The sequence below is a fragment of the Ochotona curzoniae genome, unplaced genomic scaffold (genome assembly GCF_017591425.1).
Source record: "Ochotona curzoniae isolate NIBS_2020 unplaced genomic scaffold, NIBS_Ocur_1.0 contig_2457, whole genome shotgun sequence".
Taxonomy (NCBI): Eukaryota; Metazoa; Chordata; class Mammalia; order Lagomorpha; family Ochotonidae; genus Ochotona; species Ochotona curzoniae.
The window spans coordinates 577,363-592,503 of NW_024465464.1; the positions used below are offsets into that span (position 1 = coordinate 577,363).

Sequence of the window (15,141 nt, forward strand, 5' to 3'; positions counted from 1 at the left end):
TGGCAGAGGACCCACCGTCCAGCAGCACCGGCCCAATAGGTTTTTTTTTTTTTTTTTTTTCCAAAAGCACTTCTTGCATAACAAGTTCCTGAAGGCCATTCATCTCCTCTGGAAAATTCCAGGGCAAAGTCTGGCCTCTTGAAAGCTCTTCTGGGTGGTTTTTTCAACGTGGCAACTAGCACACTCAACAAATGCAGAGCACAGAAGAAAGAACCCAAGCCTGCCTCCCGGTGGGCCACTTGTTTATAATATGCAATTCACCCAACGGGAATCGATCAAGACAAAAAGTACTTTTAGATCTAAAAGCCAGAAAAGTTGATAATAATTTCAGGGCAAGATTCAGTAACACTACATGGTTCCCCTAAAGCCTGCCTTACCAGTTTCTTTGAATGTTCTTTTAAGTTAGATATACAGAGAGGAGAGACAAGAGAGGAAGATCTTCCATCTGATGATTCACTCCCCAAGTGACTGCAATGGCCGGTGCGGCGCTGATCCGAAGCCAGGAGCCAGGAACTTCCTCCAGGTCTCCCACACTGGGGCAGGGTCCTCGACTGCTTTCCCAGGCCACAAGCAGGGAGCTGGATGGGAAGCTGGGAAGCTGGGACGCTGGGATTAGAACTGGTGCCAATATGAGATCCCAGCATGTTCAAGGTGAGGACTTTAGCCGCTAGGCCACCACGCCAGGCCCTAAATTTATTTATTTTTGTTGGAAAGTCAGGTGTATAGAGGAGACAAAGATCTTCCGTTCGTTGATTCAGTCTCCAAGAGGCCGCAATGGCCAGAGCTGAGCCAATCTGAAGCCAGGATCCAGGAACTTCCTCCATGTCTCCCACATGGATGCAGGGTCCCAAGGCTTTAGGTCTTTCTTGATTGCATTCCCAGGCCACAAGCAGGGAGCTGGATGGGAAGTGAAGCAGCTGGGACATGAACCCCCACCCATGTGGGATCCTGGTGTGTACAAGGGTAGGATAGTCACTAAGCTAGCGTGCCAGGCCCACTTTCTTAAAGAACTTGAACTGCTTAGGGCTTGACCAGGAAGAAGCCAGGAGCCTAAAAACTTATACAGACAAGGAGATACAGAAAAAGCTCTGGTTACTGGTTCTCTCCCACACTGGCTGGAAGAGAATCTTCTAGGTGTCCCATGTAGGGGAGGGGGCCCTCTTCTGCTGGCTGTCCAGGCCACAAGCAGGAAGCTGAGTGGGAAGTGGGGCAACTGGCTCCCATATGGGATGCTGGCACTAGAGGAGGCAGCTGATCCTGCACGTCGCATTGCTGGCCCCACTGTACTAATTTTGACACAGTGAGCCAACTGGAAGACAGTCACTTCTACCATGTTTTGCTGGTGGTAATTTTGTGTCCCAGGAAGACAAATCTGGAGACGCTGCAAATAGCACTGTTGGGAACAATAAAGCTGAGCATGAAGAGAGAAAAAAAGCTAGCCTCAGTTTAGTGAGGGAATCCTGTCTCAGTAAATCTGTGATAATGAATCATACACAGAGAAGGGCTCGTGTTGTCAGGTCCAGGGACAAGGTGCGGACACCAGTTGGAGGAAGGACAGGCCCGACGGTGCCCTGCAGTGAATCAAAGCAGTCCATTTTCGGGGTCTCCCATGTGGGTGCCAGGTCCCAAAGCTTTGGGTTGTCCTCAACTGCTTTCCCAGGCCTCAGCTGGATGGGAAGTGGGGCCACTGGGATTAGAACCAGCGGCCATATGGGATCCTGGCTCGTTCAAGGTGAGAACTTTAGCTGACAGGCTACCGTGCTGGAACTGAGACAGTAAATTTGACAAACATGCTGGGGCTTGGTGATGCTTTGTACTTCAAACGGGTTTAGAAACTACATGGAAATGCAACTGCTAAAATGGTTCCATGAAGTTCGAGAAGGCATTGTATAGCAGAAATGCTTTTGATGAGAATGAGACTGTGAATGTAGTTCTAAAGGAGCAGGAAGATCTCAAAAATGCCTACATGTTAGCCAGTAACAGCATTCTGACCCCGAATGATTGGGGCTCAAACTTTGAGAGGATCTGGCTAACTGATGATGTTTGAGTTTCTACAAGCTCAATTTTTAAAGGAGCAAACATGACAGGAGTCCTGGTTTGTTAAATTACAGCGGACTGATACAAACGTAGGTCCTTCATACCTGTCCTCTCTGGTCCCTTCCTCTTAACAAAATGATCATGTGTGACTTGTAGTTCAGGCAAGTGTAAGCTAACACCTGTTACTAATCACCTGCAACCAATGGCAGGCTGGAGTGGTCCTACCCCCCTTTACCTGCCCCCCAGTCTACCCCAGATGCTTGACAAAGATGAAAATTAATGCACCGTACAATTCTTACGTTCTGAACGCAGAAACCTGTACGAGTCATGTGGCAAGGACGGGGTGGGAGGGGGAGGCAGAGTGATGTGTCCCTGACTTGTGGCAGCATGTCGAGGGGCAGCTCTGCAAATCTGTTGACTTTCTCCACACAGTATGAACCAGCAGCAGCAGTGCCGGGTGCAGTGGCGCCCCGCGCCCCTCCAATCCCCATGGATTCTTGATGAACTGGAATCATGCTTCCCGAGTGATGATGGGATTGCTTCTCAAAGCCCTCGTTCACATGGGAGCCTGGATTTGTCTGGATGGTAAAAGTGACACACAGACACACACACACACACGCCACAGCCTTGCTATTTTAAGATTGTACTTTATACAAAATAACCAGTTCATATGGAAATAAATCTACAGACCTCCAAGGATCAAAAAGCTTTTTAAAAAGTTCTCTTTAAAAAAATTATCCAACACACAATATTGAACTAACTATTGAGGTAAGTGTCGCTCTCAGTGAAGCAGGAAATCAGCAGACCATGACAAAACAGACACACTACAAAAATAAATAGCACCCCCCTTCCAGAGTGGCCGGGAATGTTGACACGGCGCAGTGCCTCTGCGGCAAGAGCGGACTCCCGGACCCTGTGCGCCCGGGGCTGGTGGAGGCGCCCTGGGCTCCAGGAGCTGTACAAGGCAGCAGAGTGAGGTACCTAAGCCCCAGGGAAGGAGGGGAAGGGCTCCCAGAGTCCTGGCACAGGGGCCAGAAGCCCGGTCCCTCTGGCCATTTCTGTGCCTGGCTCCTGCTCTGTCCACCCTTCTCAAACCCATGCAGGACAATCATTAGGCTAGCAGGCGTTTCTAGTTAAAGAGTTAAGACTAGGGAAAGGGGCAGAGTTCAAGCCACGTCCAAGGACAGTCCTGCTGCATTCCTCCTAGCAGACAGAACCAACACTAGACTTGGCTCTGAGAAGGCAAGGGGCCCTGTTCTTCCAACTCCATTTTTGCAAAGGGGAAGTGCAGCAAACTCAGTGTTGTAAGGCAGTCCAACCCGCTGGAAGAGAAAAGGAGCCTGGTTCCTTCTCCCACGGCAACGCGCCAGCACAGCAGGGCTCCCAGCTAGTGACGGGAGCTCCGGCTGTCCTCCCCTCAGCAGGACACAGCATCACAGAGCTCCCCCGGGACTTGGCACTGGAAAACTCTAACCCATGGAACGGATCTGCATGAGGGACAATGAAACGTGGGACCAGATCAACAAACACAAAGCCCGAACCCTGTTCTCATCTCTCACCTCTACAAAGCAAGGTGCTCTGGAGCCACATCAAGATTCAGACGGTGTGGGGATGCGGGATCTAGCAGCCCCGTGACATTTCCAAGGAGGCCACAGAGGCAGTGAAAAACAAGTCCATCAAGCAGTGTGGACTCAGAGCTTGTTTCTGACGGTTGCGGTGACAGCAGCGGAACTGGGTGTGTCTGGGCAGTATATTCCTTGATGCCAGCAGGAACTGGCATAATAATGATGACAATACAGCAGATATGTGGCATAACGATAATGAATGGCTGGGCACAAGGAGCACTTTCGAGGGCGTAGGCTATATTGTATTAGCACTTAAGGTTAGTTTCAAAGGAGGGGCATAGGTCTTCAGAACATATAAAAATACACATGATTGAGGGCTGCCTTTTGGTACGGCTCTGCGAGAATCAAAGCACTGCTCAACACGGCACACGTGCACTGCCACAACAAGGAAGCCAACCTGTTAAAGAAATGTGGTGGCTGAACTGTAAAAACACAAATCCTGATAATTTGTTCTTCACACGCTTCCATCAGTTTTGTTTTGACAGTAGCTCCCGTTGCTTTTTAAATAAGCAGATTCCGACGTGCAAGAAATGAAAATCAGGACTCTTGCTTTCCCCATGCAGACTGTTTCCTCGGGCCTCCGAGCAAGGACCTCACCAACCACCCGGCTATGGCGTCAACAGGTGTGACGTGTTCCTCCTAAGCATCCCTGTAGCTCGGCCGCCCCCTTCTGGGGAACACTGAGAGCTGGCACAGGGACAAGGGGACAGTGACGACCTACAATGCAAGATGTCTTTCCACCCTGAAAGCACACCATTTTAGGAATATCCTCACTTGCTACCTCCTAACCCTATCACGCAACTACCAATTCCCTAATGAAACGATGGCAAATGCATTTGCCTCTGCTTTAAGACACTTGGAAAAAAGAAGTGCTGGAGGAGGAGGAGGAGGAAGACGAGGCAAGACAGACTGCTTGGGGCGGGGGGGGGGCGGGGGCGGGCGAGTAGGTCAAAGGTTCACAGTTGCTCTGGGCCACGCATGTTCCTGCAGCCTGGCAGCTCCTGGCTGCGCTCAGCTCTGCACTTCCCAGACCAGGCAAGGCCTGGGGAGGGAGGACGAGGACGTGCAATGCATGACCTCACCCACAGAGGACGCTGTTGCTCTTGTTCACAGTGTTATCATTTAATACAGTAGTTCAGTTCCCTATTGCTTGTCCCTAGTATTTTCTCATGTTTACAAATGGAAATTAAAAGGAAACCAGATTCTCCACCCCCCTACTGTTTATAGCATCTAAAGAAACAGTAACAGGCAGTGGGGGAAGGAGCTGGGAGAGGGAGGAGCCAGGGTTCCCTGGAGCAGGCACACACACCCTGCTATCATGGCAGCACCATGGGAAGAGGCCCTATGGTTACTTGCCTGAAGAAGTTAAGAGGGCTCTCGCGCAAACCAACTTTCAATACAGAAAGACAAAAAGCTTAGTTGGCCAGATGCTCTGGGCCCAGACCAGGTCTAGCTGGTCCCCTGCTTCTGCAGCAGCATAGAGACTGAAGTACCAAACCTCTGACCCAAAGGCGGGCAGAGACCTATCTATAAATCTGACTTTTTCACGTTCCTAAGCCAGACTATGCCCATGATAGCTTTCTACCCAGAATTCCAAAGGAGAATGGAGACTCCAAGCTCAACCCACCTGCAAACAACTTAGCATGGGAATCTCAGAGAAAATTTCCTATTTTTGTTCATCTCATCACTCGGCCATCAGTGTTGCCTACCCTCAGCACCAATATGACATTTAAAAAGCATCTGCTTCCTGCCAAGCAGCTCCATCCCAATGAAGCTGGTGCTTTGGGGCCCACCCTGCCAAGGGCTCTCCATCCCAATGGAGTCGGTGCATTGGGGCCCATCTCTCATGTGGTTGCTTCTGATGTTTCCTTGCTCACCGACAGGATGTGGTGAGCATGACAGATGTATGTTTCATCAGGGACAAGGGAACCAGAGGGAAAGCTTGCAACTGACCCCTTCTTGCAGCTGAGCTTCTACAGAAATCGGGGCAGGTTGGTAACATTAAGGCATGATCCCCAAAGCATGTGTCCACGTATGCTCATCTCCACAAGGACCTTGCACTTTCAGAACACAGCCCTTAGTTTCCTATGCCCCCTTCACCTTCCTTGTTGGCCATTCAACAGTTACAACATGGGGCCTACCTTTGGTGACCTGAACTGAAACACAGAATGCTAAGCAGGGAGAATCAGAATCCAGTGTTAACTCACTTCCGAAACGGTAATAAAGTAATACTGAAATACGTCTCCTAGCACAGATACAACAAATGATTTCCAAGAACCGTTCCTGACAGCTATTTCAAATCACAACTGCTTTTTACTATGATTCATTTAAAACGAATAAAAACTATATAGATAATGAAATATTCCTAAATTCAAATTGTAAGTCTACAGAATAGTTTTCCTATTTGAACTTGTGCAACTTGTTCCTTCACACTACCATGCACAAACCTGAGTAGTCGCACCCGAAGTGTGGTTGGTGCCAGAAAAGCCTGGTGTGCTGTCGCCCAGGTCACAGCCGCGACAGGCCTGTGAAGGGCGAGTCATGGAATCAGTGAAGTGTCACAGTGACCCAGGTCCTGATCCTGGTCACGACTGTCCGGTGGAGGAAGCACGGGGTCGCTCACCTGAAGGGCACGCGGCCTCCCCGGGGAGGAGCGAACCAGTTGGGGGACAGGCCTAACCACAGTCTGCCGAGCTGACTGCAAACGTCTCCAGCGAATGAAAGGCTGGCTGGCTACTAAGCAAACGCGGTGAGGCGCAAGTCGAAACCTTCCCTACCCTTCTCTCCGGCTCCCAGGTGTACGCTCCGTGATGTGATTGTAAACAAGTCAGCGATCACTCCAGTGCTGTGTGACCCCCAGGGTCAGGATTCCCATTTCTCCCAAGCCCCTCCCCCTACTTTATGTACAATACATTCACCTCCAACAGACATTATTTTAAAAGGCAACATGAAAATTCTGTAAACTGGACCCAGCTGGGAAAATATTAATACTACGCATAGTCCCTTCCCCAAAGAGATTACCTGAGTTTAGCTGCTCATGAACATTTAAAAGCACCACTCCACTCTTATGTATGTAAGTCCCTCCCCCGCCAAGCCACAAATGATTTTCCCTGAACAAGAGTCTCGAGCTGCGGAGAAGCCAGCATCAGTTCCGGTCCACTCGTTCCTCCCGGCTGGGCGCGGCAGCTCTGCAGGCCATCTCTCAGGAGGCGCCGTCTCTAACAGTGTGCTTCCATGCCTGGGGAGCGGCTCCGGCTCGGCTCCGGCTCCTGAGGGCAAGCGGCCACTCACTGTGGAAGGGCAGTGCACGCAACAGGGACAGAGCTGGGCAAGGGCCACTCACTGCCCTGGATTCTCGACATTCAGTCTTCATGTGCAGCTTTTCATTGGCTTGGGGGTCATTTCCTCCTTGGACTAGCTCTGGGACAGACAAAATAAAGGCATTTTAAGCAAACTTAAACATTGTATTGTTTAAAATAATTAAATACCAAAGAGCTGTCTGTGTACACTGCTCTACACAATCTCCCCGCACTCTGACCCCAGGCCTGGACACAGCAGCTGTTGGGCATCTGGCACACCAGCTCAGAGTCCCAGGGGAGGAAGCAGGCGAGAGTCGGGAGGCAGAAACACTGCACGCGAAGCAGCTCGGAGAAGGAACCCCACGTACCCCAAGACCCGAGTGACTCGTCTCTCTCAAGTGAACATTTAGGATGACCGACGACAGCAAACAGGAAGGGGACTGGAAGCAGAGGGCCTTCGTGACTCGCTGTACCTTACGGCCTACCTCACCTGAAGCACTTCAGAGGAAAAGTCCCTGAGTTAACAGGACGCCACAGCCCGAGATCAGCAATAAGGTCACAGGAGTTAAACTGGAGACCTTGTGTACACTGCCCCGATGCTCCTAAGGGCTACACATGGTGAAGTCGGCTGAGATCTGACAGCCGAGCCTGGCACAGCGGTGTGAATGTTGAGCAGGGCACTGGCATTCGGTGTGAGGCTGCCAGGATTTGAATCTCGGCTCTGTTCCTATTCTGGCTTCCTGCTGATGCGCGCTGTGAGAAGCACCTGCTGATGACTCGGACACTTGGGCTTGCGCCACACACACAACACACAGGGACGAGCTCCTGGCCCTGGCCCTGGCCTAGCGGTGCTTGCTGTGGGCATGTAAGGAGTGAGCAACATAAGGGTCGTTCTCTTTCTCTACTTCTTGCACACATAAATTCCCAAATCGGAAACACAGCTCTTCCCAAGCACTTCTGGTGAGCACTGCTCATTTGTCCCATCTCGCGGAGCGGTGAGAGAAGCTCTGCTTTTTTGCGGACTCTCACCTGATCCAGAGGAAGTGTGGCGGGCTTGTGTGGGGGCAGCTCTTCCTGTGCCGGGGTCTTTGGGAATGAGGACTGTGACTGGGCTGGGTGCATCTGCATTCTATGATCAGAAGAAAGCAGCAGTTACAAAGTATGAAGACAAACCACCATAAGGCAGGTAAAGACCTGCATGCATTATCTGGCTGATAGAAGCTAGCCGCATCACTACTGCAATAAACTCACGCTGTCTCCTGAAGGCCCACAGGGTGTCTGCATCTGTTCTTGACCAAAGTGTTGGTTGAAATCAGGGGAAAACCTGGACTGCTTTTACAAATTATTATTAAAAAAAAAAAAAAAAAAAAAAAGGGGGGGGGGACTAAGCGGACAATTAACAACCACAAATACCTGAGCTGAGATCAGAAACCAAGCAGAACAAAGAAAGCTCCACAACACGTTAGTGACAACGAGGGGGACTGGAACGGGATTAGTAGGGGGTACCACCGGCACTTGTGGAGGAGGGCTTAAGGGTCACACAAGTCCTGTGATGTCGTTCTCAATGGTTTAAAGAGAAAGACATAAACGATAGCTGGAGACATGTTAGGCAGGGGAAAGGATTTGACAGAGAGATGACAAGCGGCACGATGCACAGGCCTCCCGGGAAGCTGCTGACCAGGGCTGGTTCCCTGATGAGGCAAGCCACTTCACTTGCCACTGTTTGTAAGGCAGGTGACAGGCACATGCACACACAGCCCATCTGCTGGTTTACTATTTCAAAATGTTCGCATGTCACAGAACCTCACTAAACATTAGAAGCCTTGAGGATTTTTTTAAAGCTTTCTTTTTTTTTTTTTTAAATAATCTTACCTAGTTGATTAGGGTATAAAGGGTCAAGGGCCACAGGAAAGCGGGTAGTACCACTGTTTCCACACTAATCTCATCATTTCCCCTCCCCCTGTATCTGGGGTCAAGGGAGAAACAAAGGGAGAAGCCTCCCACCCATAGGATTATTCAATTCCTTCTAGATAAATCTAGTCTCCACTGTTATGGAGAGAAACTTCAATATTACACATGCTCTCCTCTGCCAATTGGAGCAGACCCATCTACTGTGGTCAGTGTGTCTAAATTCAGCAATCCAGCAGCAAGGGCGACAGCCTCTGGCGACAGCTTTCAAATGCCAGGTACCAAAATCTAAAAACTGGACTCTAAGCCTAACCTTGACTAAGTCCTCATAGCACTACTTCACAAAGGGCCAGGATCATGCCGCCCCAGGTTATGCTGCTTGTCTACTGAGTCTGCATCCCACACAGGCAGCAGCTGAGGTCCTGGCGTTTGCACTTCCAGTCCAGTTCCACGCAGAAGTGCCTGAACAGGTGGTGGGAAGTGGCCCGCGTTCTTGAGCCTCTGCATCCGGGCTCCTGAATTGACCTGCTCCAGCCCCAACAGCACTGGTTGCTTATTCTAATTCTGCCTTTTTTTTTTTTTTCATTGGAAAGGCGGATATACAGAGAGGAGAAACAGAGAGCAAGATCTTCCGTCCGATGATTCACTCCCCAAGTGAGCGCAACGGCCGGTGCTATGCCGATCCGAAGCCAGGAGCCTCTTCTGGGTCTCCCACGTGGGTACAGGGTCCCAAAGCCTTGGGCCATCCTCGACTGCCTTCCCGGGCCACAGGCAGGGAGCTGGAAGGGAAGCGGGGCTGCCGGGATTAGAACCGGCACCCATATGGGATCCCGGGTGTGCAAGGCGAGGACCTTAACCACTGCGCCACCGTGCCGGGCCCTAATTCTGCCTTTTAAACCAATAAATCTTAGAAGATAAATGAAGCTTCCCTTTATTCCTCAGGGCCACCTTTGTCACAAATAACATGTCTGTATTTCCCCAACATCTCCCCCCCCAACATACACCAAAAACAAACAAACAAAAAACAAACCCCAAACCCCACAAAAATCTTCCTACCCTGATGGTCTGTACATTTCCTGGAAAGGTCCTCTCACTCCACCTCCAGTGCCAACTGGTTCCATCATTACAGCTTGAAAGTGACCCGGTGGGCCCTCTTCCTGACATCGAAAGAGGGGTCTTTCCTGAGAGAGGCCATTGGGCTGGGCAACCGCAGGTTGGTGAGGCGGGGCAGCAGCCACGGGGGAGGGGTACACCCTGGGCTGAAGGTGACCAGCTGGACGCTGGGGTGTATAGGAAGGCCCCGTGTGTAACATCACACCCTGGGCTGGGAAAGCCGAGGAACCAAAACCAATCCCTGAACCCAAAGGTGCAGGGGCAGTTCCGTAAAGATATTCGCTGGTGGATAATGAATTCTGTCGTTTGGTAGCTGCATTATGGTTGTCTAGGTCTAAAAATTCTTTGGGACTCTCTGGTCCCTCCATAGATTCATCCAGCTTTTCTTCCTCTGGACCAAGGCTCTGCCCATCAGTTGGGACAACTTTAGCAGCTACTGCATCCATCTGAGTTGGGGAAGTTAAGGCAGCATTCAACGCCTCACAACCTTGCAGATGAGGCATGGCGTTCTTATCTGAGAAGAGGGAGCGGGCCGGGGGAGGCTCTCTGGCCAGGGGGCCGCCGGGGCTGCCCTGGGGATGGAGAGGTCTCTGCCAGTCAGAAAAGCCCTGGGGACAGACGTAGTAGGGAGTTCGCTGGTAGTGATGGTAGGCAGGTTGAGGTGGCGGCTGGTAGGCGTAGCGCATGCCATGGGGGGCGCGGTACCGGGGAAAGACGCCAGCGTGAGGGCTGTTGGACTGAAAGCCTGCAGCGGGGAAATGCTGAGGGTGTGGGGCCGAGCTCGTCCCTCCCATCAGGGGACCCAAGCCCTGCAGGCCTGAGCTGAGGTGGTAATGGGTGCCTGAATTTGGGTATTCCAGGCTAGGCACATACAGGGGAGAGAACTGGCTCACAGAGCTGGCCATCAAACTGGTGTCTGTGTTGGGAGGTGTGGTCGCATTGTGTCCTGAGCACGGCAGGGTCTCCTGGCCTGTTTTGCCTCTGGGGCAAAGGGGCTTTTCAGACCCACTGCCCCCAAGGCCTTTCCCTTCAGCCCCACAAGGAGATGCTTCCCCCAGAACTCCGTTCTCAGGGAGGTCTCTCCTACACCCCGGGGTGGCTGGGTGACTGTAGATGCCGTCAGCAGGCCAGGCGCTCTTGCCCGTGGTTGCTTTACAGTTGTCCACGGAGTCGGAGGAGTTGCCTTTGAGCTCTAGGCCCTCCGTGTCCCTTTGCTGAGGTGAATCCTGCCTGGAGCAGCCCGTCTGCAGGGGAGGTGTGGAGTGAGGTAGTGGGGTGAGGTACACGCCCTCTGAAGCTCCGACACTTGCTGCTTTCTCATCCAAGCCCTGCACAGGCTCTGCTGCAAACAGAGAACAAAATGACAGACTTAACAGACATGCCAATGAAAACATGACATGCAGGGGTGGGGGGCTGATATGTGGCAATTTAAGCCTTAACTAAACAGAGTTCTTAAAGGATCACAATGTTGGGGGGCCCTGAAGGTTCCCTTTGACAGGCCCAGTGGCAAAACAGCAATTCAATTGCTACTCCTAAGATCTGCCAAAAGGTAGACATGTCCTTTGCTTCCCCTTGCAGTGCTGTGGCAATCACATTCATGCTGCATGGTAAACTGCAGGGTAAAACCTAGCATGAGAGTATGGCTACCATTACAACTGTTGGCCAAGCTGGAAAGTTTAGAAAATTGACACAATGAGAAGGACCTGTGTAGGATGGACATTCAGGAAGGACATATGTCTGACTTTTATCACACTAGAATATAAATTCGAGGGACTGGCATTTACGCTTAGCAGTGAAGATGCCAGCATCTCCTGAGAGCCCACCTTCAACACTTTGAGCTCCTGACTCCAGCTCAGGGAGCGGAATTCCTGTCAAGTCACGTGGGGGATCTCAACTCCGGTCCAGCCCTGCCCAGCTTGGGTTTCTGCGGTCATTTAGGGAGTCAGGAGACAGAAGGGCTCTTTTGTTGCAAAAGAACAGAAGCTGCAGAGAAGTTTTCCCTCACTTGCACAGATCAGGGTCTCCGTGTCTAGTGACCAAATGTATTTATCTTATTTGGATGTCTTGAAAAGCAAGATGCTATAACACACGCCTCCAATTTAACAGATAAACCCTCAATTCTGATTTTTTATTAACATTTCAGATTCTCTAAAATCACCTTTCAGATTCCTAAACCAAATGAAAAGAATGGCTATACCTCAGACTATATGTGAATTAATCTGGATTTACAGGTCAAAAGCAGAAACCACAAGGAACATTAAGAACTATTCTTTTTAAAAAAAAAAAAAAAAAGCAAAAAAAAAAAAAAACAACTTTATTTTTACCGGAGAGGCAAATTTACAAAGGACACTCCCTCCAAGTGTAAGCTCTACTGCCGTTAACTTTTTAGGTAGACTCTTCATTGCTATAAAGTCCCCAGGGGTGCAGTGGGTTAACCTACCGCCTAAGATAGCAGCATCTTAGTAGAGTGCTGGTTTGGGTTCTAACTGCTCTACTTCCAATCCATCTGCCAACACAGGAGACCTGGCTTTATCTGCTCCAGCCCTGGCCATGTAGCCATGTGGGAGAGTGAAGCAATGGATGAAAATCTCCTCTCTACCGGCCAATCCTCAACCCACAACTCTGCCTTTTAAATAAATCTCAAAAACAAAACAAAAAGTGCAAGCGCCTCTTATCTTTGACTTCTGCAGTGAAGAAAATCACAACACATACCAGACATCCATCCCTGCAGGAACATTTGTCCCCTCCGGTTCAATGCTCACTCTTAAAAAAAGGACTTACTTTCTAATTAGAAAGGCAGATCAGATATATGGAGAGAAGGAGAGACTAGAGAAAGATCTTCCATTTGCTGGTTCACTGTAACAGCCAAGGCTGATCCAATCCAAAGCCAGGAGGAGCCAGGAGCTTCTTCCAGGTCTCCCATGCAGGTGCAGGGTCCCAAGAACCTGGGTCATTCTTCACTGCTTTCCCAGGCCACAGGCAGGGAGCTAGATGGGAAGTGGAGCAGCCAGGACATGAATCGGTGCCCAAATGGGATCCTGGCTGGTTCCAGAACTGGCTGCCCCCACTGCTGAGCCAGAGCCCTGTTTGTGTGCTTGGGTTAGCAGGAGAATGAGGTCCTTGGGCTCTGGTGCGGCCCAGCCCTGGCTGTTGCGGCCATTTGGAGGCAAGTGTACAGATGGAAGATCTTTCTTTGTCACTCATTCTCTCTGTAAAATATGACTTTCTAAAAAAGGGGTCTTTAGAAAAAATAGTAAAGGCAATATAATACACAGTGGTTAAGAGCAAGGATTCCGGGCCTAGTATGCGTATGGATTGAAATTTCACCTCCACTTATTAGCAAATAATCTAACATTTTTGTGCCTTGGATAAAAATTCATCAGAGGTAAAAGTCTGTAGAGTAACACAGGATTTATAGACCCAAGTACTATGATTGGTTCATAACTGAGTCGCTCAAGAAAAAGTGGCTGGAAACCAATTTTGATTTTGTCCAAATAACTTGAAGAGCCAACAGTCAGATGAAAAACGACCATGTGAATTACCCCGCCACCGTCAGGCAGCTGTGTCTGGCTGTTACCCTGTGTTCATCCTGGGTTGCCCAAGGCAGGCCTGGGAGCTGACACACTTACGGACACTGAGTGAGCTGCCTGTGGCAAGGGCCAGGGAAGTCGGGGTGGGGTGGTGAGGCACACCTGGTGGGCACACACGGGAGGAGAGCTGCTGCATGGCAATCATCTCAGGACTGTCCATCATGGAGTCCCCTCCTTGCGCACCTCGCAGAGCCTGTGAAGGAGCTCCAAACAGAGAGCCTGGCGCTGGGGCTGGAGGTGGGTGCAGGCGATGTCCAGCAGACTTACAGGGTGGTCGTATGTACCCTGAAGAAGGAACTCCATGAGGTAGAAAGCTTGGTTGTTCAGTCCACTGGTTTGGGGGAATGGGAGGTCTCATCATCCGGGAATCCATCATGTGACCAAGAGTGCGAGGCTGCTGAGAGGGTCCTGGCCCCAAGTGGCCCTTTTCATCGGGCCCCAAGGGTCCTGGGTTTGTAGCACCATGGTTCCCATTCCAGACAGCACAGTGTACTCGATTCATGTACTTGTAGGATCGATACACGTGGCCAGCAGGAATCTCTGGGCTCTCGGGAAAGTTGGCGGATCGGGCTGGAACACCAGCATGCCTGGGAGGAGCGAATCCTGGCTGGAACTGAGCTGGGGTATACACGCTTCCATCCTGACTGGGGTCACTCATCTGTCCAAGTTGTAAGGATCCAGGATGCGACCCCATGTTAGAAAGGTGTGTTAGTCCCCCACATATTGGCTTCTCTTCAGGTGCACCCGGCCTGGGTCCTCGGTGGCTGTTAATTCCAACTGGAGCCTGGCAATAAGACATGGCACAAGAATTAACCAGAATCTCGGAACTGGGCAGGACTTGTGTGCTTCGCCTACTGGAAACGATTCTTCAGAACCTGAGGCAATAAATGTAACTTGGGGAGATTCTGGGGGGTCAGGGGCTTGCTCCACTCTGATCAGCTCTCTGCTTAAAGCAGTGGAGGACAGTCCTTGGGCCCCTGCACCACATGGGAGGCCGGGAAGAAGCTCCTGGCTCCCAGCTTCGGGTCAACTCAACTCAGTTGAGTGAACAAGATAGAAAATGTACCTGCAGGTCCCTTCATGCCTCCTCCTGCGGGGCGGGTTCCTTACCTGTAGGGCGAAAGGCTGCTGATGCTGCTGGACAGGCTCTCCAGGGTGTGGTTCTGGGACTCGAGAGACACCAAACACGCCGCTAGGATCCAAAGTCCGAAGAGGGCCAAATGCCCTTGGGACTGCTGGTCTCTGCAGGGCAGAGCACAGACATTAGGTGGACAGCCAGGGCTGTCCTGAAGACATGCTGCTACAAGTGTAGGTGCCAGCCACCAGGCATCCAGTGACAAGAGAAGGAAGACGGCGACACAGAACTCACCCAGGTTTAGAACTTACTCCTAAAGAACGGAAGGCGTTTCCCCTCGCTAGGGGAGTCAAGAATAAAATTAAAGCAGCCTCTCAAATGTCCTTGCTGTCACTGCAACACTACCACCACCAAGCCTTGAGACATTTTTTCCTCCTCAATTCCATCCTGCTGTGCGATACTTGAGGATAAAGTGTATGTTTCACGCACTATTA

At 50.8% G+C, this 15,141-nt stretch overlaps 1 protein-coding gene across 1 annotated transcript in view; it reads right to left on the minus strand.

Moving 5' to 3' along the window:
* Window positions 1–6,500: 6,500 nt before the first annotated feature.
* LOC121152481 (cat eye syndrome critical region protein 2) overlaps window positions 6,501–15,141 on the minus strand; it is a 95,828-nt gene continuing 87,187 nt past the window's right edge. The window contains 6 exon segments of the mRNA XM_040974562.1: window positions 6,501–7,082; window positions 7,991–8,090; window positions 9,926–11,324; window positions 13,533–13,657; window positions 13,659–14,356; window positions 14,683–14,814. Coding sequence (XP_040830496.1) covers window positions 7,077–7,082; window positions 7,991–8,090; window positions 9,926–11,324; window positions 13,533–13,657; window positions 13,659–14,356; window positions 14,683–14,814 — 2,460 coding nt within the window. The 3' untranslated portion in view covers window positions 6,501–7,076.